Source organism: Pochonia chlamydosporia, chromosome 5 (assembly GCF_001653235.2).
Source record: "Pochonia chlamydosporia 170 chromosome 5, whole genome shotgun sequence".
In the NCBI taxonomy this organism is placed as follows: domain Eukaryota; kingdom Fungi; phylum Ascomycota; class Sordariomycetes; order Hypocreales; family Clavicipitaceae; genus Pochonia; species Pochonia chlamydosporia.
Genome location: NC_035794.1, coordinates 664,209 through 686,573, shown reverse-complemented (window position 1 = coordinate 686,573; position 22,365 = coordinate 664,209). Strand labels below are relative to the sequence as shown.

Here is a 22,365-nt window from a genome sequence, read left to right as displayed (position 1 = left end):
GATTCATCATCCCAAAAACAAGTTAGCGAATAAAGAAACAAATAGCAAACTTGACTGGTGCCTTAAGATGTAGCATGCGTAAATAAGAATATTGGTGCTGTCGATCTTTTCACCCCTTGTGTGTGCAAAAATCAAACGCTGAGCTACATGAAGCCTTGGGAATTAAAACTCGAATACGAGCCCATGGTGGTATTAGTGGTTGATTGAGCTGCAGGTTGCCGACTGTGGTTGCTTTGAGGATCTTGCTTTCTCCCTCGGGCTTGCTGTCCAGCTGGCTGGTGCCCAGGAGCATGTTTAGTCTGATTCTGAGATAAGCGTGCGTTGGTGCCGCCAGGCAAGTTCTGACTAAAGCTGCCGCCGGATGCGCTGATAGACGTCATATGATGAGAGGCTTGCTGCAATCGTTGTTGGTTGTAGTAGCTTTGCATCGCTGCGGTATTCACATGCAGTGATCTGAATGGACGCGTTGTCTGTTGGCCTTGCATGGTCGGATTGAGGCTTGGGGACTCAAGCTGCTGCGGCTGCGGAGATGTAGCGATGTTATAGAAATGCCCCAGCTGTGGCGCTTGAGGAGTGTGTGCTCCCATTCTCATCGCTTCATTTCCAGAAGTGGTGGTATGGGGTTGAGAGTCAAAGCTGCTAGATACGGACTCTGATTGCGACCCGGACGTAGCGTTGGGGCCTATCACGGTAGACATGCGACGACGCTTCGTTCCTTGTGGCGCCTGGGATGGGGTGGCAGCTAAGTTCGTACTTCTTGCGATATCCGGTCGGGTCTGTTGCGTTGACTTCCTTTTTTGCGCCGGGCTTTTGTTCGCGATTGTGTGAGTGATTTGTTGGTTGTCTTCCACATCGGCAGGTCGGGAGGTTGGTGGTATGGGCTGGCCGCCTATACCATCCTCCAAGAAACGCACTGACGCAGGATAATTGTCATCCGAGAAAATATTCTCAGTATTTACAGTGCCAGATGACGGGGTTCCCTGGGCGATCCGTGCAGTTCTTGGTTCAGCTACACTGGGTGGTGTCTCGTTTGCCTTGTCTTTTGGTCTGTTTTTGGATCCTTTTGGTCGACCTCTTTTCCTTGGCACCGGTGTGTTGTTTTGGGCCTTTGAATGCGTATTGGAATGACCAGGAAGCCCAGGCGCGGACGTATTATCCGTGGCTACTATGGTGTCCGATTCAAGCTGATCCCCTCCTCCCGTACTCCCATCTACACCTATGCTTGGTATGACAAGGGGTACACTGTACTTGAGGGCTTTGGACACGTGCTTTTTCCCTTTATCTGCCCGTATCTTGGAGCTCTTGCTACCCTTGGGTCTGCCTCTTTTTCTCTTGGCAGGTAAAACAGCCACTTCATTTGTCGAGAACGACTCCGTTGCTGCTGTTTGAGCTGTAGGGGTCGTGGTCGGAAGGGCCGAAGCTGGAGGAGACAAAGGAATCGGAGAAGACGAAGCCGTAGCAGTTGCTTGAAGGTTGCTCGGTGGAGATGCAGATGTCGGCGGCACGGAAATATGAGGGCCTGTTGATACATCCACGTTTGGAAATATTTCGGCCAGCCAGCCGACGAAGAACGAACCCGAGCCATTCGCAGCGTTGCTTTGCGGGAAAATACCATCATTAGCGGGGGGAGGCGCCCCAGGTATTCCACCAAAATATGCGAGCCCTTTGCAAAGCTGGTCGACAACCTTGACTGGGTTAAGCGTCCTCAACAGAGTCAAAAGCCGAGCTTGCTCCGCCTTTGTCTCGTGAGGCGAAAGTGACATCTTCCTCTGAACAAATGCGTTGCCAGGTTGCGACTTGCTTCTGGCGCTGTTCTTTCCTGTGTTGTTTAGTGACATGGCTTGTTGTTCGGCTTCGGCGGCTGGACCATCTTGTTTTAATTGCCGCAATGATCTGTAACCGGCTTGGTTGAATACCCTTGAAGCAGCTTCGGTTCCTTCACTTGTACGTCTTGCTGCCTCAAGCCGCTCAGAGGAACCTAGATTCAAGAGTCCTATGTGCATGACAGAAAAGTTCCCATGTTTGCCGGAATCGAGGTGCTGGAGTTTGGAAGGGATGCCGTTCTTGATGCGGCCGTCATAGTATGCAAAGCTTGTAGAGGTGTATGCGGCGTCTGAAAATACGATAAGTGTCTGGTTAGTCGCAGCATTCCCAGTGCTAATAGACGAGAGTGATGAGCGTACCATTGCCATTGTCGGGTGGCATCGATGCCGTGAAGGTTGCTGATGGCAGCATTGACGGGATATCGTCATCTACACCGGCTGCTTCGACAAGTTCAGCTTGGGGGGCATTGTGATTGAGGCGACTATCAGGGTTCCCCGGTGCTGCGGTCTCATGTTTTAGCTCAAAGATAGGTCCCGGCACTGTTGTCTTGGGTTGCGACAAAGAGGAGACGTACCTGCGACTGGCGGCATTGCTGCGATTCTCAATCAACTTGAGAAGTCGTCGGTTGTCGTCAACAGCTGAGTTGTGGCGGCTACATGCCTTGCGACAAACTGGCCGACGGACGGAGCCGTTGGTCTGGATATCGGACTCGACGTTCCTCAAGTCCACATGGCACAACGAAGCGCCTCAGATGGACGATGGGATTGTAAGGCGACGGATGTTAATAAAGCGTCGGGTTTGGCGTGCGGAATGAGCGAAGCTGTTGGTAGCGACGGCAGACGAGACATTGTCGACGTGAAGAGTAGATGTCGGTGGGATACGCATTGAAAGGTTCGGCATGGTGTTGGTCGTACCAAATCAGATTTGACCGGACTCGACCTGACTGGACCAGACCAGGCCCAATGCCTTGACTTGAGCTGGGTGACAGCCGGGGCAGGGGCAAGTTGCGCTGAGGTCAGGTCAACTGGTTAGCCTTGGCCTACCACTGGACCTCTTCAATCGTGGCGTGAGTTATGGCGTACTTGTTTCAATGTTGGGTCAAGACGCAACGAGGCCGTTACAAGGCTGGGACATTTCACCACGACGTTGTTTGGTTTGTTGACTCCATGTCTGCTCGGGTGCTCACAGAAACTTGACCAGACGTCCATGTCTGCTCAATTCAAGCCTGGCTGAGGTCAAGCTCTCAACTATGAAATTGCACCGAGCCCTAGCCTGTTCCGATGTTCCAAGTTCAATGTTATTGACTTGACATGTCAACTAGGACATGGCACCAGGCGGGACATCCATGATGGAGCCTCAGCGCACTAAGCCGCTGCAGCTACGGCGAACCTCTTTACTGTCTCCAGCACCATACAGCACAACCAACCGACATTGAAGTAACCAAGCGGGACCTCTCTTACCCGCCCGTCCACTCATGTCCCTCCAATGCAGGAGCTTGGGTAAGAGCTTTGAGGTCAACTGGTGTTCCATCCATCATTCCTTCCCCACTCGCGAGGCCCGCATCTTGCACCAGTTGACGGCAAACGACATCACCTCACAAAGTCCAGCCAGCTCTGGAAGCTTGACTGAACGCAAATTCAACTTGCCGGCCAGGCAAAGCAGTTTCACCCTCGAGAGGCCCGTTACTCACCACCTTTCTCGTCGAGCTGTGTCCCCCGCGTCCGTCGTCAACGTCATACCTCCTCGTCTGCCTGCCCTTGGTTCTGACAACGTCACCATGTCTTCGCGCTATGCCGTTGTGTCCCTACCCCTCGGTGTCTTCGATTCGAACGACAAAGCTGATGCCATCTCGTCTCTCAGCGCTACCATCTCGCCAGACAATGGTAGCGTCAGCTCTTTCAGCATTCCGGACTTCAAGATTGGCACACTTGATGCCCTAGTCCAGCAGGCAGACGACCTCACCAAGCTGGAGACGACATGTCACGCAGTTGTCGCGAAGGTTGGCGAATCGCTCCGATCCGTCTTGAACAACGACGAAGAGCGCCTGGCTTCTTACAAAATGGTCAACGATAGTAAGTGCATCCAAGCCTTGACCGCGGTCCAACTGGTCTGCCTTGGCCTGCCCAGGCCCCCCTCCAGATTCCCTTCCATGCTAACAGCGCATGCTTGAATATTAGAGCCCACAGAACAGTACCTGCGTACCTTTACTTGGAACAAGATCCGATATCGAAGTGATAAATCCCTCGGCGAGCTGATAGATATTCTTCAAAAGGTATTTGCCTGCTTTCCCGACCGAGAAACCTAGTGACTTTGGCTCATGTTTTGACTTCTTTAGGAACTGGTAACGGTAGACAACGACGTCAAAACCAAGTTCAACCAGCACAACGCCGTCAAGTCAAGTCTTGCTGCTTTGCAGCGGCGCCAAACGTAAGACGAATATCAATTTACCTCAGCAACCTGCGACATCTAACTGACATATTCACATGTGCAGTGGCAACTTGTCGACCAAGTCATTGACTCCGATAGTCAACCCGAAACTTTTAGTTCAAGATTCCGAATACATCGAAACACATCTCATTGCCGTGCCAAACAACAATAAGAAAGAATTCATCAAGTCATACGAAACGCTCTCACCCATGGTTGTACCGAGATCGTCTGTTGAAGTTGACCATGATGACGAGTTTACTCTATACGCCGTCGCTACGTTCAAGAAATTTAGTGCAGAGTTTATTCACAAATGTCGAGAGCAGAAGTGGACTCCACGTCAATACGCATATGTTGAAGGCGGGCGAGAAGAGGAGCAGCGCGAGCTGGACCGAGTCACCAATGAGGAGCGCAAGGTTTGCGGGGAGGCTCTTCGCATCGGCCGAACGGGATGGAGCGAAAGTGTCATGGTCTGGATTCATGTCTTAACCCTGCGAGTCTTTGTGGAGGCTGTATTGCGGTACGGGTTGCCACTGGACTATGTTACGGCTCTGGTGAAGGTATGTACATGGTGCCCCAAACTTTTCTCCTAACCCGTCGCTTCATTGTTTTACAGAAATACTTACCTTTTCTCTCTACAGACAACCCCGAAGCTGGCGCCCAAGGTCAAGTCAGCGCTCGACTCTAGCTACTCATACCTGGGCGGCAACGCATTCGGTCGCGACAAGCGTGGCAGGGTCACCAAAGATGACGCAGCCATGACCTCTGAGATGGCGGCGGCAGGACTTGGAACCGGTGAGGGACATGAGTACACAGCCTATGTTTACTACGAATTGGAATTCCCGTAACAGGCTATTGCTCTGTTTTGTTTTGTTTCGATTTGATTTTATAGAAAGGAGATGGCGGTGCAGCCACCGAGGAAGAGTGGATTTCCCACATAGATGCATTGTGGCGCTTGTATTCTACCTATTCTCATCATGATCTGTGAAGAAGGGCTTGGCCGTAACTGGCACAAGAAAATGATAACCAAAAATAGGACAGCAGTCTATCTATCTTGTTTTGCTTTTTGTTCTCCTCTATCAACCTCCTCTTTGTGCTCTTGAAGCCATGACACGGTAACACCGTCTAGTTCAACTTGAGGTACCCCTGCTTAACAAGCCAGTCTACAATCTGGGCGACACACTCCTCAACCGAATTCTCGTGCGTCTTGATTGTAATTTCAGGGCTGAGGGGCTCCTCGTAAGGGGCAGAAATGCCAGTAAACTCCTTGATCTCACCAGCACGAGCCTTCTTGTAAAGGCCCTTGGGGTCGCGCTGCTCGGCAACCTCAAGGGGAACGTCGACAAAGACCTCGATAAAGGGGATGGGTTCGTCGGTGGAATCTTGCGTCGCAGCGTGCAGCTGACGGGCGACGTCGCGATCTGCTCGGTACGGGGAGATGAATGAAGTGATGGCAATGGTGGAAGAGTCGGCAAACAACTTGGCGACCTGCACATTCCAATTGTTAGTTTATACTTGGGTGTTCCCGGGGTAATTTTCTGACGCAAGAGTAGAAACTCACCTCTGAGATACGGCGAATGTTCTCGTTGCGGTCCTTCTCGGAGAAGCCTAGGTCCTTGTTCAGGCCGAAGCGGACGTTGTCGCCGTCGAGGCGGTAGGCTGTGCGGCCGAGATGCAGGAGGTGCTGCTCGAGGGCTGTGGCGACGGTGGACTTGCCGGATGCTGAGAGGCCGGTGAGCCAGATTGTGAGGCCGCGCTGGCCGCGGAGCTGGTTGCGCTCTTTGCGCGAGAGGGATGGGTGCCAGGTGATGTTGCTGGGATGCAGTGTTTTGTTAGATTGTTGATGTGATGATGGTGGGGTAGTTGGGCATGGAGGGGTAGATGAGGGTTTGTGTGGTTTGATACGTACGTTGCCATTGTGGTGTGTATGTGGTGAGTGACTGTTCCTAATTACAAAAGCGAGAGGAGGAGAGGATGCGATTTATGATGGTATGTGGATTGAGTAGGTTGGGCGGAGAGGAAATGGGATGTTTAAATCGACAATGACACTTCACTCTTGGGGGATTGGAAATGCATGGGGCCTATTTTGTTTAGGAACCCACTTATTACTGCTACGTCTGGCATGATATATTTGGGCTTTGGTCCGCTTCTCGGACACTGCGAATAGTTTTTTTTTTTTGGGCTCACTCTGTATGTTGCGCTTGAGTGGTGTCGCCATCGCCAGGTGCACTTGGATGGACGAGTAAGAATGCGTTGAGATGGCGACAGTCCGGGGCGGGATGGGATTGCGACAGCCCGAAGGGATGAGGTCCACTTGGCTTGGCCTGGTTTGGGTTGAGGTGGGCTGCAGTAACTTGTTTAATATGGAGAAGTTGACGGCATGATGCGCATGGCTGTCGTGATAGTCTAGGAACAGATTTGATGCTGGTCTGTGTTCAACTATTTTTGGTGGTGGTCTGATGGAACACTTCCAACTGCAATATACACCCCGGACTTATGTTTTCAGAAATAGACAGCTGCAATCGTCATCAAACGCTCAAGTCTATTAATTCTATGCCTCTATGTGACGAATCCGTCTCTGTAAATGTCCAAAGGACATCCCACCCAATCATGCCAAGCTACGCAATAAATGCAAGTTTAAGAAACCAAATGCTGTTCTAGCACGATGAAAACGCAAAACTGTAAGTCCACCCCGCATATTATTCCCGAACCTGCTCAATTAATTCGTGGCATCATCTGCAATCGTAGGTTAGTAAAACATCTCGTCAGTCATTATACAAGTTTTCACTTACAGCCGCAAACTTGGGAGACACAAACAAAGCCGTTGCCTCAGCATAAACCGTAGGTGCCTCTCCCGGAGCCGCCACAGACTCAATATGTCCCTTGACCCAGGCCTTACGGCCGTCCACCTTTGTAGTTTCTGCTTTGAGCACCAAGTAGCTGCCGGCGGGCGTAGGCTTACGGTAGTTGATGTTGAGGTTGGCAGTCACGCCAATGTTGTGAGGCAAAGCGCCGAAGCAGCATCGTGCAAGACCCTCGTCGAGCATGGTGGCCAAGAATCCGCCGTGGACGATGCCGGGGTGGCCGCACAAGTCTTCGCCAACGTATACCACTGAAATGAGCGACTTGCCGCCCTCCTCTACCCACGCATATGCAGGAACAGGAACTTTTCCAGGACCAGTAAGTGCGCTTCCCGTGAGACTTCGTGCTCGGTATTGGCCGGGCATCTTCAGGTGTGGTCGTGATTCGACCATTTCTGGCCGTTGGCGCTGCTCAGCGACGAGTGGGAGGTTATTGATTGTGTCTTCGATACGGCGTGCTTCGGCATCGGTTTCTTCGGGAGTGAATCGCTTCAAGCTCTCCTCGTCGGAATAAAATCCCAATCCTTGGGTCCTGAGTGTGTGCCATGAGGCATATGCTCCGATGCTGCTGAACGCCATTCCTAGCATCACGTAGAAAAGGCCCTTTCGAAGAGTCGATCCGCCACTGGGGTCACCTGCGCAAAGTAGGTTTGGTGTCAGCCAACAAGCTCCAAGTTATAATTAGTTGCTTATAGTCGCGCAGTGCCATCATACCTGACGCAAATGCAACATTTCCCTGGCCATCTCCAGCGAAACTGATGGGTTGCTGGGTTTGTCCATTCGACGCACTCGCAGCGCTTGCACCGTTGGTCGTAGTAGTAGCGCCGGAGTGCTGCCAGCGCTGAGATGGTCTACCTGACGCCCGCAGCGAGGGCGACCATGCTGGGATGTTCAATCTACAAGTTGTTGCCGCTGTCCGTTGTGCGAGACGGCGAGCAACTGGTTGGCCCAACATTTCGGATGGATGTTCTGTAAGCCTTGTGCTCGGGGTAAAGCGTCTTCGCAAGCGATGGGAACGAATTCGGGTGGAAGAGGAAAAGACGACGAGAATGAGCCTGGTATCGATATGCCTAGCAGATCGTCATGAGATAAGGCGAAACTTGAGGGCTGGTGTCAAGTTTGCTTGCAAAGCGGCGACATCCATCGTCTGGATTATCCGAGGTTCGGGGGATCCGCTTTTCCCGTTCAGGAACCGTCGACTTTTTTTTTTTGCCCACTGTTGGCTGTCGCCGGCTCCGTCACTGGCTTGGTTAGCCTGGTCCCTTCGACGTTCCATTCGTCCCTGACATTTCGCCATCCCTCTGCCTGCCGATTCGCCGCTCCGAGCCGGGAACGAATAAAATGTTGTGTTTCACAACACACAACAATTCGTGGATATGACAAGGGTAGTAAGCATATTCTGAGCGCCATGTAAAGGCTGTGAGCGGATAGCGCTCTGAAGAACACAGTTGATGACACTGCGGCGATATTCTATGTATACAGCTTGCTAGATATACTGTAAATTTACATTGATCAATTGCGCTATTATATACCCTCTTCCTCTGCTGCCAGAAGTTCCGCGTAGTCATCGACTGATGCAAACATCGGCAGATCCTTGAGAGCCCTTCTTCTTGACTTCTTCTTATTCTTCTCTTCGGCTTTATCATCTTCCTCGGCATCCTCTTCGTCTCCAACCGCTACCAAGCCATCGGACTCGATCTCATCCTCGTCATCAAAGGTCACACCCATATCCTCATCGTCCTCCTCATCTAGGTCGCTTTCCAGAGACAGGGCGGGCGATGAGCCATCTTCCGAGCCCATGTCCAGATCATCCATATCATCAAACCCTTCTTCGTCAACATCGTCCTCGATATCTGGTTGAGTAGACACCAAAGCTTTCCAGATCTCGTCCTCATTGTTTTCCTCATCTTCTTCACTGTCCTTCTTGGTAATCGGCTTCGGTTCTTTAGCGACGTGCTGGAAGTACTCGTGGAAGAAGACGTCCTCAGCTGCAACGTCTTCGGCCTTCTTCTTCCAGAAAGCCGCAGAGTTGACTGGCGCGGATGCAGCACCAGCACCCCGGCTTCCCAACCAAATGTCACCCAAGTCCTTGGTGGCTCGTAGTGGTTGCATGATAGATACACCACGAGCTGCATCGGTAGACTTGGGATTGCGGTACACGAACTTGTCCAAAAACCGAATCAGAGTATGGCTCTCCATATCTGGCTTCTGTACCTTTTTGGTTTTGTCTAGTAATGCCGCCGCAAAAACACTCACAGAAGGGTGGAAATGTGCTTGGAAAGGGATCTATGGCATGTTAAAATCGCTGCTCCCAATTAGACTGCCTTGGCAAACTGTGTAAACGTACCATTTCCCACAAGCAACTTCTTTGGGCATTGCTATGTTCAGGGTCCCGCTTGCGGCCGTCATAACCCGGAAGTTCTGCTGATGCGTCATCATCGAATATTGAAGTCTCGGGCTCTTCGACAAGCGTTGACAGATCGGGGAAAGTTTGTCGTAGATGTGCAATGACGTAGAGCAATCCACAGATAAAGGGAGGTTGATGGAGACTTGAGACCTGTAGCATCCGTTTGGCGAAAGCTTTCACTCGTCGAACATCGACGTCGCTCTTCAAAGCCCGGAGGAGCAGGTTCAGGTATAGGGCTTGCTTGGATGAGGTAACCAGGCGAGGGTCTAACAATGACTCGTACAAGGTTCGATAAAACCGATCCGTTGCCAAATTGCGAGCAGCGGACAGGTGCTGAATTAACAACAGGGCCTGAATACTTGTGTTGAAATTGGCCGAGTGCGCAATTCTAAACAATGTATCCAGATGCTTCTCCATGCTAGTTTCCAAGTTAGTCGATGCTCTCCATACAATATAATTGAGTGGAACTCTAGTCCCTGTAAACGTACATTTCATCGTCTGTGCCAACAAAAGGTGCGGCGCGATTTACACCCGTCAACAGCGCCGAAACCATTTTATCTGCAGCTTCGGTTTCTGGGGTCGAGCCCACGGCTTTCTTGGACTTTTGTGGGGGTTTAAAGTCTGGCTTGCCGTCCGACTTCACAGCACCTTTGCCATGTGGTTTGCCATTCTCAGTTCCGTTTTGCAAGGGAACTCCGAGGTTTCCTGATTTTAGCATCGTAACAAAGAGATCAAAGTATATTCTCACGAGAGTTTCGGCAACGGTCGGCTCTTTACTGCTCAGGATAGTCTGATTCAAGGTGTTGATGGCATAATACTTTGACCGGTGATCCTGAGATGGATGAAGCAAGATATCTTGTTCAATAGTCCGGATAATTATTGGCTTCATTCCAGGGTGAGAAACCTGTAATTGAAGCAAAAGGTATGAAGCCCGAGATGAAATTTTGCGGTCTCGGTCGCCTAGTTTGTTGACAAGGAGCGTGAGTAAATTTGATTCCTGTTCTGGCTTCTCTTTTAAGAGTCCATACACAAAATCCACGGCCTTCATTCGAGAATACTCGATTTCGTCGGAGCACCAAGTCTCTAGCAGCTGAATAATCTTGAAATAGGTCTCCTTGAGCCAATCCTCGTAAGCCCATGAAATGAGATGCTCTTCAGTGATCTTTCCTGGAAGCGGCTGGTTTGGATGCCACGATTTGATTGCGTCTTTCTGAAGAGTTCCCAACAGTCCCGGCTGGCCATGGAATTGACGCAGCCTACGGTCAGGCAGGAAGAAGGGTTCCCGGTCCAAGTAAATCCACAAGAGCGCCAATGGCACCAATAGCCTGAGCACGACTTTTCTTTGAGGCAAGATTCATAAGAGCGTCAAATGCACGAATGTTGTGAACTGGCGACTCTTGCACTGCCAGCGTCAAGGCAGAGACTTTATCTGTGAGGGTACCCGAAGACATGATTGTAGACAAGAACTTATGAGATGAAGACGCAAATATACTAGTCCTGTATTTGTTGGAATCGCTCTCTAGGAGCGTTTTCGCATGCATTTTCAGAGTTTCAACGGTTCCGGCGAAGGGCCCGAGCTGTTCGATGGTCGGTTTGGGCAGCTTAGCCAGTTTGTAGGCGTGCCAGTCGGCTCTGGGCTCGAAGATCTAAAATTTGACGGTCAGTAGTTGCTCGACGTCGTATACTACCGAGCGTTGCGTACCATGTCCCCAGGTTTCCTAACACGTTTCACCTCGTCGGTTTCCATTTCATCATCGTCGTCTTCGCCTGTATCGTCACTGTCGTCTTCCTCCCCGTCCAGTTCGTCCTCGACATCTTCCTCTTCTGGCTGATCGTCGGCTTCGCTTGCCACTTCAGGATCAATGGCATCAAAGCCCAGTTCCTTGGACAAGGCTAGCAGCTCGTCCTTCAGACTCTTGTCAATGGCTACGCCAGATTCTTTTGCGTACGTTTCGTCGTCGGAGTCGATACCATTGATGAGCTCTAGATCCTTTTCGTCGCCACCCAAGGCCTTAATCTCGGCCAAAAGAGATTCTTGATCGTCTGATGGCTGGGCCGGCGGCGGCTGACCATTCTCAGAATTTCGCTGTCTTTTCTGTTGCTCTTTGCTCCCGGCATTGGTGGGGGGATGCTTGCGCTTGTTGGTGTTCGTGTTGAGGTTTTGATCGATTTTAGAAGTAAGCTGTTCAAGGGCGTCTTTGTTGAAGCTCTGCCTCTCCTTTGGGGCCCGAGGGCCTTTGCCCTTCTTTTGTGGTTTGGGCATTGAGCAGGCGTTCGACTTGACGACCTTGTTTTGGATTTTGGGTGCGCTTGCCAAAAAATTGAAGATTGCGCTTCGAACTTTTTTGATGGAGCATATCTTATCAGCTCGGCCCCACTTGACCTTTTTTGGTGGAAGAGGAAGAAGGGTCCCAAGGACAGTGATTAGCCACCGATGAACCCTTCAGAGCAAGAGTCTACAGAATTTTTAGCAAATGCAGAAAAATTCTATGAGGGAAATGAATATAAAATTATAACCAGTGCTGAAATGTTTTAACCTCTTTCAATTTTGCCAAGTTTACTCCGCCAAGTGTGAGTGTGTTTTGTAGGAACTGAGTTGGCCGTTGCTCTGGCTTGGTATGGGCACCCTAGTAACTGTCCACTTGAGCCCAGCCAGAAAAGAAAGTGTCGTTGCCAGCAAGTGCCTGCCGACTTTCAACTTCATCCTGTCGTGCGTGCAACTACTTTAGACGTCACGTCCAACCAGACACTCTGGAGCATCTTTTCCCGCTGCTTGTCAACGTGATCCATTGGAATTGTTCCTCCCGGCAATGTGGTACGCCGATTATTGAACGGAAATATGCTGCCTCACAAGGCAATACAGCTAGGTCACCCTTTGACTGTTGCGTCTACAATTACCTCCGTGTCCAAGGTCGTCACCCGTCGCAGCTCACTCATTAAGATTCGCTGGCGCTCAACTCTTTCTAAAATATGGGTTCCCACTGGCGGCGTTTCAGCCGTTGAAGGAGAAAGTAAGTACCTCTGGTGTGTAAGGTCATTGCTTTGCTGACAAGCAGGGCAGCCGGTCATGGAAAACTCATTCGAGCCGGATTCCTTCGCCAAGTAAGTTTAGCGCCTTGTTTGTCATATGAGCTGATATTGACGCTGTTTCAGACCCAATCTGGTATTTTTCAACTCCTCCCTCTGGGATTACGGGTACAAAACAAAATAGAGGCGCTTCTTGACAAACATATGGAATCAATTGGTCGGTTAGCACCATGCATTGAGCCGTGACACCCTACTAAAGGCTTGTTCCGCAGGCGCATCACGACTATCTCTGTCAACAATCACGTCAGAAGAACTATGGCGACGCAGTGGCCGATTAGATCGAGTCTCTTCCGAGGTATGTCGTCTGATTTCTCGCTGATCTGTGCAGATATTAACAGGACCAGCTCTTCCGTTTGACAGACCGAAAGGAGGTTCCCATCATGCTGTCACCTACCCATGAAGAAGAGATCACAACACTTGTAGCAAGCACGCTAAACTCATACAAAGACCTACCGCTGCGTCTCTATCAGACTAGTGCGTTCGCCCGACTGGATTCTTTGAAGACTGCCTAACACCAGTACAGCTAGAAAGTACCGGGATGAAATGCGGCCCCGACATGGACTCCTACGTTCCCGAGAATTTACTATGAAAGATTTATACACATTTGATACCTCGTTTGAATCGGCTATAAATACCTACAAAGACGTAGCTGGCGCCTATCGTGCTTTTTTCGCTGAGCTGAAGATGCCGATTCTCGTCGCCGAGGCAAGTTCAGGGGATATGGGAGGAGACTACAGTCATGAATATCATTTGGCTCATCCCATCGGAGAGGACATCGTCATGTCGTGTGACTCTTGCGACTATACTGCTAATGATGAGGTCGCGACGGCAAGATCACCCAAACATTCTCATCAACAGTCTACGGGACGGAATATCACGAAGGATGACCTCGGCGTATGGCGTGGTATTACGAAAGATCGCACAACACTCGTCAATGCCTGGTATCCCATCAAGGGCAACAACGAGGTCGAAAGTGAGATAAATACACTTGCTGTGAAAGGCGCTGTTCCAGAGTTGGACACCAGTATCAACGACCCTGTCCAATCCTGGAGTGATGCACTTGGTGATGCAAAGAACTCACAACCTCAAATCATCAACGTGGTCGACTTCAGATTGAACTCTGCCTTCGCTCAGCTGAAAGAAACTCTGCCCTTGATGCCGGATTCTGTTGAAATTACCGAACTTGTATCACAATCTGACGTCACTAGCACACGAGATGGAGAGCCGTTGAACCTGCTTCGACTTATGGAAGGAGATGGCTGTCCCCGATGTGACACGGGGTCCTTACGTATTCACCGAGCATTGGAGCTGGGCCACACATTTTACCTTGGCGCCCGCTACTCTAACCCGTTAGAGCTTTATGTAACTCTCCCCAAGTCGAAGAATCCAGTACCAGTCGAGATGGGATGCTACGGAATTGGAGTTTCTCGAATCTTTGGGGCAGTGGCTGAGCACAAAGCAGATAGCCGTGGCCTCAACTGGCCGAGGGCGATTGCCCCATTCGAGATTGCAGTTATTCCAACATCAGGAGTGAATGAGCAAACTTTGGAGTTCCACGATAAGCTTACTAGTTGGTCAAGTTCTGGACCCGGTTTCGATGCAGTCTTGGACGACCGTAAGGAGACATTTGGCTGGAAGATGCGGGATGCCGACATGATTGGTTATCCCGTAACCGTTGTTCTCGGAAAGGCATGGAGAGAAAAGGGAATATGCGAAGTACAATGCAGGAGCTTGTCCTTGAAGGAAAACGTCACAGTTGAGGATCTCCCAACATATGTGACCAATCTCCTGTCCCAACTGTAAGATGGCGAATTGGATGGAAGAGCAAGCGGTTTTACCAATTTTAAAATGTATTATAGACACATGTATAATCTCCATAGAAAACAAAACTACTCGCTGATATTTTTCGTTCCCAGTTGAACATGGTTTGTGAGAGAAATTGAAAGTCAGGGTTGCCCATCGGAGCAATCAAACACTGTGTTGCCAAAAGTCGACCCCACCACGTAACTACCACCGAGGGGCATCCCAAACTTCAGATTGCGACAAACCACACCTCCCAGCGTCGCATGAACAGCAGAGCAACGCAGCAACAATGGCAGGGGAACGAGAAACCAGTAGGTCCCTAGCTCAAACCATCATTTTTAATTCAGAAGCTGACATTTTCCGCAGTCAACCTCGACACCCTCGAGCCACAGCAGCTGGCGCAGGTCAAGAAACAGCTCGACGAAGAACTGGAACACCTGACGACGTCGTACGCACAGCTCCACGGGGCACAGAACAAATTCAAAGACTGCCTACGATGTGTAAACACCCGTTCTGCGGCCAGTGACGGTGTGTTTCCTTCTCGAATGAATAGCTGGTAGTGCAAAGGAACCCTGGCTAATGGTGTGCTGGTGCAGCTGCTTCGAACTCGGTGCTTGTTCCTTTAACGAATTCGTTGTATGTCAAGGGCGAGTTATCTAATACTGACTCTGTATTGGTTGATGTTGGAACTGGGTTTTTGATTGAGAAGGTTAGTCTTTGGTGGTACTTGTGTGGGATGGCTGCTAATATTTCATGTGTAGAAGTTGAAGGCGGCGGAGCAATTTTACGACGGCAAGGTGCAGGAGTTGGGCAACAATCTGAAAGAACTGGAGGCGATCGTGCAGCGGAAACAGGCTAATGTTAGAGCTGTAGAGGAAGGTATGTTTCTGGTCTCTGTCCTGTCTTCTGGACGTGCGTGTTGATGAGTTTTTCTACAGTTTTGCGGCAAAAGATTATGGCAGCCCAGGGGGCGCAATCATGAGGCGTTGGAAAAAGAAAATGGCGCATGGTATGATATAAATATTAACAAGGTCGGACGACGACGATTAATAGAAAGAATTAACGACCAGGTGTCGGTTCACTGCAAACATTATCTGATGAACTAAGCCTCTTCCAAATGCCATTATTATAGGACTCAACCATTATGCCGTCTCGTCTCTCTTCTCATCTTCTAGCGCTGACAAAACTTCCAAAATATGGCAGACAAATCCCGCGAACTGGCCTTCTGTCGTCATTTCAGACCCAGCCCAGACGTCGCTCTGGTTGACTCCCCAGTCTTTCTTCAACTCATTCGGCCTCTTGTAATTGAGACTGTCTTCCCAATGGCGGCCGATTACTCGAATTCCCAGCCACGACTTAGGGGTTGTGCTGGTATTCACACCAATCCACTCATGGTTCCGGCTCACTTCCACTACGAATGGCGTATCGCGGAAGGGTATCTGCGCAGCCAATCTTTGATGAACCGTGCCTAGCTCAGTAATCCATTTCTCAGCGTTCTTGATGCGGATCCTGGCATATCTATTCTCGAGATTGCCTGGTCTCTTTGACTCCTCAGAAAGAAGCATCACATCCTGGATCAAGGAGAGGATTTTCTGAGGCAGTGGCTGGACTTCAGTCTCATTATCGACTCGGAGACACCAGTCGTATTTCCTATTCATGATCTGTCAGAAGATATGACCCCTTTGGCCTGGAAAGGCTGCCATAATTTGACATACCTGTCAGGCGCTAAAATTGTCCAATTTAGCGGCGGCCATTGTTCCATGACCTCTAAACGGGTGTTTGTTAGATTCGGTCTCCCGTTCTGTGAGTACTCAACATCCGCTCTGAGAGTTTGGTCTCCAAGCTTCAGTTCTATACTCTCTTTGTAAGCCACGTTTTCATGCCCGTGGTAGATGTTTGTGGTACGCGCCGAGAGGTGGGAAATCAGTTTCGACACATCGGCAACATTTGCCAACCTAATTTTCCAGCTTAGCAAACATCGTAATCCGTGGACGAAGTCAGTTCACTCACCTCGTGTCCAGGCTAGCTCCACCCCTTGTCCCGTAGTGTTGAGCCATCTCCGTGAAATCAGGATATGACATCGTGTTACCTACATCCCTCTTTTTGCGTCGAACGGTGACATGCCCAAAATCGACACGCATTTGAAGAGGTCCATTAAGAGTTTGCAGGGCATTCGTGGATGACAAGAAATTGGCTCCGAGTTGTTCAAGAATATCGTAGGCCACTTCTGTTGGTTTGGCGTTTGTTACACGCGAATGCTCGACCAGTGGACGGCTATCTAGATGAACAGTAATGAGACTGCCATGGTGATCATTGGCGGGCATCTGAACCAGGAACCGAGCTGACACGTTCTGTTTAGCCAGACGCATATCGTGGATAGCCCAATTGACAGCCTTAAATCCCTCTTGAAGGGATAGAATTGTACGGCTGTAAAGATGCAGGGCATTTGGCTTTTCTTGAACAATCCATACTTCTTTGTCTGTCTTTATAGCATTAAGCGATGATGGTTCAGCTAAATCGGGGAGCTGAGTGTGCACTGGAAGTACAAGTGTTGCCTGGAATGCGGTTAGTGCCAACAACAAACATAGATATTTCATGTACAAACTTCAAACAAGTTCTCATTCTCTGGGGGTAGTCCAAGATACTGTAAGTCTGTGGTGGTGTCGTTCCCTTTTCGTTGCTCATCCATCTGGAACTTGGCAGTCGGCATGGTTGCGGCCTTTGCAAATTTACTTGTTTTCCCCTTCACATTAGGGGACGATTTTGGTTGACAAGCACCTTGCCTCTTGCGAGGGCTTGTATTCCATGGTGCCATGACGAAGGAGTGAATGCAGTTATGACTTTTTTGACAGCTGTTGGTACTGTGAGACTTGAGACGTGTGCAAGGATGAAAGAGGACATGGAGTCATGTAGGAAGCGGATGGATAAGTCGAACGTTTTATCAGGGGAAATTTAACTAGACAGGTGGCTGCCAGCTGCCTTTATTGGTTGGCAAGCTCGGAATTGCCTGACCAGGTGGCTGCCAGCTGCCGCTCGCTTGATGTTTGTTTTCCTTCAACGCAATGCCCTGACAATGGACTGGATCGTTTTCACTACGGGTCGGAGTCTTTCGATCATTTGTCTTGGGAGATAGTAAAAGCCCGTTTCAGATGCAAGATCTCAAGAGCTTTGTTTCATGATCACACTTTGGACACGCTGCTTAGTTATACAGCTCAGCCGTGTTGTTGGACAAGTCATCTCCATGGGTAAGGCGAAAACTGGCAGGCGCGAGGTGACACTACTGTGACAGAGATGTTAAGTTAATTTACAATCACATGCGCAATTACATGCCTGGGTAAAGATTGAAGCAGATTATTTGTGCTGCGCTGTGGAGGAAATTCTACCGGGCAACATGCGATTTATATTGTGGTATTTGATACTCGCATGCATGTGAAACGACCACAAATGAATCTTCAGATAGAAAGATTACACTGTTGTGTAGAATATGCCTACAAAACTCAGATTCGTAGTGTCAGAAATTATTCTATATCAGCAACTAACTGGAGAGAGTTCCTCAAACGGTTCATCTATCACAATGGACCTACGAGGATGCCGTCGTTTACATACCTAGGTACTTAAGTAGGTGTTTGAAGTGAACAAAGTGGGGCAGGAGCTCCACACGGACACCAGAACAGGGGTCGCCGAGCTCGTCGCGTCTCCCAACGCGTTAATGGGCGGAAAGCTCCCCATCAACCACCAAGCACACCGACGAAGCATCATGGCACGGCAAAATCTCGCCAGAAAAGCACCCGAACCTGCTGTTCGGCGGAAAAGGGCTCTCCCGGGCATCAGCCGCGAGGATTCAGACGACGAATTGGGCAGCGATGATTTACCCTGGGACTGGATCTACAATGTCGAGGAACCAGACCGAGCCGGCGACGACACGCAGAGCGACCGAAAAAGGAGAAAAGTCACGGGGAACAAGATCGTTGGAGCTCGAATGGGTACTTTTGAGTGCCGCATAGGTGATACAGTGCTCCTGAAGGCGGATGGTTCCAATGAGGCCTGGGTGGCCATCATTTGCGAGTTTGTAGAGGACGATGGGGAAGGGGACAAGGCCGCCAACTTTATGTGGTTTTCGACAGAGAAAGAAATTCGGAACAAGGATAAGAAGCGTAACGATTTCTACTGGGTATGGATCGACGTTTATCTGGCGAGATACCGCAACTTGGAAGTGCTAACATGGCTGCTTGTGGTAGAACGAGCTGTACGTTTCCCCGTCGTGGGATGTCAACCCTTTGGCATCAATCAATGGCAAGGCCAAGGTAATGTCGCTGGAGGCATTTTTATCCAGACACCCCTCTGGGAAGATTTCTCGACAGTCGAAAGATTATGGCAAGACATTTGTTTGTCGCCGGGGTTGTGGCACGAGAACAGCAACATATACCGAAGAGTTCATCTGGGAGGAACTCTATTCTGGTGTTGGCGACATGTTCAAGCTGATTGACTTTGTTGAAAAGAACACAAAGGCTACTCGGGGGCGAAGGAAGGCTCGCGAGCAATCCCCTCAAGATGCTGCATATCTACCGCCACAAACACCAACCAAGGGATCTCGGTCTACGGTCACTACACCGCAGTCGAAACGGGGAAATGCAGAGCCAGTGCCTCGGTCCCAAAAGAGGTATACATTTTTTAGTCCTGCCATTTGGCTGCGTTGACGCTAATCATTATGTACAGGGGACCGGGAAAGAAACTTGAGTTCACACCCTTGGCAACGAGAAAGCTCTCCCCGAGCGCAGTCCAATCATCCCCATTCCAAATAGCACGATCTCGCCTTCACGTATCCTCTGTCCCAACCAGTTTGCCTTGTCGAGAGGGCGAGTTCTCTCTGGTATACTCGCACCTTGAAGCGGCTATTACAGAAGGAACCGGAAACTGCATCTACATTTCAGGCACCCCTGGCACAGGCAAGACAGCGACCGTCCGAGAGGTCATTGCGCGTCTCGAGGATGCAGTCGGCTCAGATGAGCTAGATGACTTCATTTTCGTGGAGATTAATGGCATGAAAATCACTGATCCCCACCAATCGTACACGTTACTCTGGGAAGCGCTGAGAGGACAACGAGCAAGCCCTTCCCAAGCTCTCGATCTGTTAGAGAGGGAGTTTAACAATCCTAGTCCTCGACGGGTGCCCTGTGTCGTGTTGATGGACGAACTCGATCAGCTGGTAACGAAAAACCAGGCCGTCATGTACAATTTCTTCAACTGGCCAACCCTGCGGCACAGTCGCCTCATTGTTCTTGCTGTAGCAAACACCATGGATCTTCCTGAAAGAACACTCAGCAACAAAATCAGCAGTCGTCTAGGTAAGCTTGTTTCCTGCACCCGCCATGACGCAAGATTGTATAACTATTTCTAACCGCCGTGTCCACCAGGTCTCACGCGTATCACATTCCCAGGCTATACCCACGAACAGCTCATGAAGATTATCCAGTCTCGATTGGAAGGAGTCCCCGGAAACGTCGTCGACGCGGATGCTGTGCAATTCGCAAGCAGAAAGGTAGCCGCCGTCAGCGGAGATGCCAGAAGAGCACTGGACATCTGCCGGCGCGCCGTAGAAATCGCAGAGGGCGACGCACAGGGCGATCCCATGACACCCAGTAAGCACGGCGCACAAGATTCGATTCGCCGGGGGAAGGTGACCATTGCGACTGTCAAAAAGGCCATAAATGAAGCAACAACGAACCCTGTCCAGCAACACCTACGGGGACTCCCTTTGATGTCAAAACTCCTCATGGCAGCCGTCCTCCTTAGAATACGAAGGACAGGACTAGTGGAAACTACTTTTGGAGAGACTATAGATGAATTACAGCGAGCAACGGCCCATTCTTCCCCTGCGCTTCCTGGCATGGCGCAGATTCTGGATAGTGGTCTTCAGGGGACACCAGCGGTGGCACAGCGACATTTGGGAAGACCAAGCTACGTACACACAGCTGCGCTAGACCTCGTTGCAGCAGGGCTGATAAACCTGGAAGCGCACCGTGCCGAACGGTCCAGCAAACTACGATTAGCCATTGCAGATGATGAGGTGAAAATGGCACTTCGCGATGATGGAGAGTTGAGGGCCATGGGGCTGGGTGTATAATGTACACAATAGTAATTAAGGGTATTCAAAGCCGACCCGTTTGTAAACGCCGATATATACACTCATAATGCACTCCAAATTTCCATCCCTGTCCATTTTATCATGTTTATGTTTATTCCTCAAAACTTGCGTCGCCCTAGTGAAGGGGCCCATTGTAATGGGTGTGATTCCTCAGTAGCTTTGTCATCGGGTTTCCAAATTTTAACTACAAACGGATTAGCAACATAATCGCAAAAGTAAGGGTTGGAATTGCAGGAAAACACGTACTCGTCTTGTCAGCTTCGCCACAAATCAAACGCAAGCCTGAGCGATCAAATGTCGAAGCCATAATACCCGCTTCAGCATCCAGAGAGCCGGGCTGGGCCGTGGTATCTAGTGACTGGAAGCGGTAGCCGGTCTTCCAATCCCAGAAACTCATTGAACCATTGTCACCTAATATTTCATGCATTGTTAGCAAATGCCCATTACTCTTGGAGCGGTGGCAGGGTTGTCAAATCTTACCTCCTGAGAAGAAAACATTGTTCTGGTTAACACTCAAAGTGTTGATAATGGCATTGTGTCCTTCAAAATTCTGCATAAACGCCCCCTCAGGACACTTCCATTGTTTGATGCTCCCCGTGCTGCCGCTCGCAAAGGTAAATTCGGTAGGGTGGCAAGCCAGGGCGCGAACACCCTTCTTGTGATGCGTCAGGACACCCATGGTTTTGCCTGCGGCGAGATCCCACAATCTGACAGTAGAGTCGAGAGATCCGGTGATGACCTGGGGATCAGCCTCCTGGCACTTGACGTCGGCGACGGTCCCTGTGTGTCCGGAAAGCACGTGAATGTTGCTACGCGTTCGCATATCCCAGACTCGGGCAACGCCGTCACGACCACCGGTGACGAGCACATCGAGGGTCGGGTGGAGGGAAAGGGCGTACACGCCGCTGAGATGGCCGTGGTAGTGTCGGATTACTTTGTTTGTTTCCAAGTCCCAGCACTTGACCATTTTGTCTTCGCCACAGGAGAACAGATAGGGGTGTCGTGGCGAGACTGCTAGGCCACGAACCGTGCTGATGTGCCCTGTGAGTGTCAGGCGCAGAGAACCGGTGGCCAGATCCCAAATCTTGATAGTTCTGTCGCCCGCTCCGCTGGCAAACCACTTGTTTCCTGGCTCGACGGCCAAACTGCGCACCCAGCCGAGATGTCCAGAGATGACGCGCATTAGCTTCCACGGGGGATGCCACTCGGGCTTTGGCTGTTGAAAGGTTTGCGAACCTCTTGTTGTCAGCGTCATATTGTTGTTATTTGGCGAGTCGTTTGCGGATGGTGTTGGAACAGCTGAGGAACCTGGCCCAGCTTCGAGCATCTTCTGCGCTGGTCGTGCTGGTCCAGTAGCCTTTTGTTTGGAGGCTATTTTCTTGCCAGGCTTGGCCGACGGTTGTCTGGCTGCGAGGGAGGCGGGTAGCGTCGTCACGTTGGAGTATTCAGCTTCGAATCGGCGCTTCATTATGGGATCTTCAAACACGTCGTCCAATTTCTGTCGCTTGCCATTGGGTTGTTCTGCGGCCCTCGTGTACAGGTTTCGGGAGATGAGCGCATTCTGAGACGCCAGTGCGCTCAGTTGCAGCGCGTCCTGCGGCTGCTGGGGTGTCTCCATGGTGGAGGACGCGTTTTGGTGACGGCCTTGGATATTGCTGGAGCAAAAAGTTGGATTGGTGGTATGCGATCTGAAAGATCAAACGGTCAACTTTCTTTCCGGTTGGAGGTGCAGCCTCGTGTGGCGCCAGCACGGTCTGCCCCACCCTTGAAGCGCCGCCACAATGGAACATTTAAGTCAAGTGTCGAGCAGTCTG

The 22,365-nt window shown here is 50.4% G+C and overlaps 10 protein-coding genes across 10 annotated transcripts; 4 read left to right on the top strand and 6 right to left on the bottom strand.

The window, feature by feature from the left end:
* Positions 1-143: 143 nt before the first annotated feature.
* On the bottom strand, positions 144-2,414 carry VFPPC_05512 (DNA binding domain with preference for A/T rich regions-like protein; the record flags this gene model as incomplete). Its single annotated transcript, XM_018284696.1, has 3 exons — positions 144-2,113; positions 2,184-2,324; positions 2,399-2,414. The coding sequence occupies 3 exons, from the start codon at positions 2,412-2,414 to the stop codon at positions 144-146; spliced, it is 2,127 nt and encodes a 708-aa protein (XP_018141512.1).
* Positions 2,415-3,298: 884 nt separating this feature from the next.
* VFPPC_05511 (vacuolar ATP synthase subunit C) lies at positions 3,299-5,096 on the top strand (the record flags this gene model as incomplete). Its single annotated transcript, XM_018284695.1, has 5 exons — positions 3,299-3,896; positions 4,002-4,096; positions 4,160-4,251; positions 4,316-4,808; positions 4,890-5,096. 5 exons carry the CDS (start codon positions 3,299-3,301, stop codon positions 5,094-5,096), a joined length of 1,485 nt encoding a protein of 494 aa, XP_018141511.1.
* Positions 5,097-5,373: 277 nt separating this feature from the next.
* Positions 5,374-6,165, bottom strand: VFPPC_05510 (thioesterase; the record flags this gene model as incomplete). Its single annotated transcript, XM_018284694.1, has 3 exons — positions 5,374-5,736; positions 5,810-6,062; positions 6,158-6,165. The coding sequence occupies 3 exons, from the start codon at positions 6,163-6,165 to the stop codon at positions 5,374-5,376; spliced, it is 624 nt and encodes a 207-aa protein (XP_018141510.1).
* Positions 6,166-6,744: 579 nt separating this feature from the next.
* VFPPC_16176 (hypothetical protein) lies at positions 6,745-6,909 on the top strand (the record flags this gene model as incomplete). The annotated part of the gene is made up of 1 exon (XM_018293929.1): positions 6,745-6,909. One exon carries the CDS (start codon positions 6,745-6,747, stop codon positions 6,907-6,909), a length of 165 nt encoding a protein of 54 aa, XP_018141509.1.
* A 54-nt stretch (positions 6,910-6,963) lies between these two features.
* Positions 6,964-8,064, bottom strand: VFPPC_05509 (thioesterase family protein; the record flags this gene model as incomplete). The annotated part of the gene is made up of 3 exons (XM_018284693.1): positions 6,964-6,984; positions 7,041-7,744; positions 7,824-8,064. 3 exons carry the CDS (start codon positions 8,062-8,064, stop codon positions 6,964-6,966), a joined length of 966 nt encoding a protein of 321 aa, XP_018141508.1.
* Positions 8,065-8,633: 569 nt separating this feature from the next.
* Positions 8,634-11,779, bottom strand: VFPPC_05508 (CCAAT-box-binding transcription factor; the record flags this gene model as incomplete). The annotated part of the gene is made up of 5 exons (XM_018284692.1): positions 8,634-9,395; positions 9,457-9,934; positions 10,005-10,750; positions 10,818-11,162; positions 11,219-11,779. The coding sequence occupies 5 exons, from the start codon at positions 11,777-11,779 to the stop codon at positions 8,634-8,636; spliced, it is 2,892 nt and encodes a 963-aa protein (XP_018141507.1).
* Positions 11,780-12,355: 576 nt separating this feature from the next.
* On the top strand, positions 12,356-14,406 carry VFPPC_05507 (prolyl-tRNA synthetase 1; the record flags this gene model as incomplete). Its single annotated transcript, XM_018284691.1, has 6 exons — positions 12,356-12,527; positions 12,578-12,618; positions 12,670-12,760; positions 12,816-12,898; positions 12,948-13,077; positions 13,127-14,406. 6 exons carry the CDS (start codon positions 12,356-12,358, stop codon positions 14,404-14,406), a joined length of 1,797 nt encoding a protein of 598 aa, XP_018141506.1.
* A 1,142-nt stretch (positions 14,407-15,548) lies between these two features.
* Positions 15,549-17,116, bottom strand: VFPPC_13852 (hypothetical protein; the record flags this gene model as incomplete). The annotated part of the gene is made up of 4 exons (XM_018291624.1): positions 15,549-16,056; positions 16,122-16,361; positions 16,417-16,961; positions 17,012-17,116. The coding sequence occupies 4 exons, from the start codon at positions 17,114-17,116 to the stop codon at positions 15,549-15,551; spliced, it is 1,398 nt and encodes a 465-aa protein (XP_018141505.1).
* A 1,047-nt stretch (positions 17,117-18,163) lies between these two features.
* On the top strand, positions 18,164-20,530 carry VFPPC_05506 (origin recognition complex subunit Orc1; the record flags this gene model as incomplete). The annotated part of the gene is made up of 4 exons (XM_018284690.1): positions 18,164-18,577; positions 18,645-19,066; positions 19,123-19,751; positions 19,821-20,530. The coding sequence occupies 4 exons, from the start codon at positions 18,164-18,166 to the stop codon at positions 20,528-20,530; spliced, it is 2,175 nt and encodes a 724-aa protein (XP_018141504.1).
* A 119-nt stretch (positions 20,531-20,649) lies between these two features.
* On the bottom strand, positions 20,650-22,169 carry VFPPC_05505 (pre-mRNA splicing factor prp46; the record flags this gene model as incomplete). Its single annotated transcript, XM_018284689.1, has 3 exons — positions 20,650-20,735; positions 20,798-20,962; positions 21,032-22,169. The coding sequence occupies 3 exons, from the start codon at positions 22,167-22,169 to the stop codon at positions 20,650-20,652; spliced, it is 1,389 nt and encodes a 462-aa protein (XP_018141503.1).
* Between the last annotated feature and the right edge of the window lie 196 nt (positions 22,170-22,365).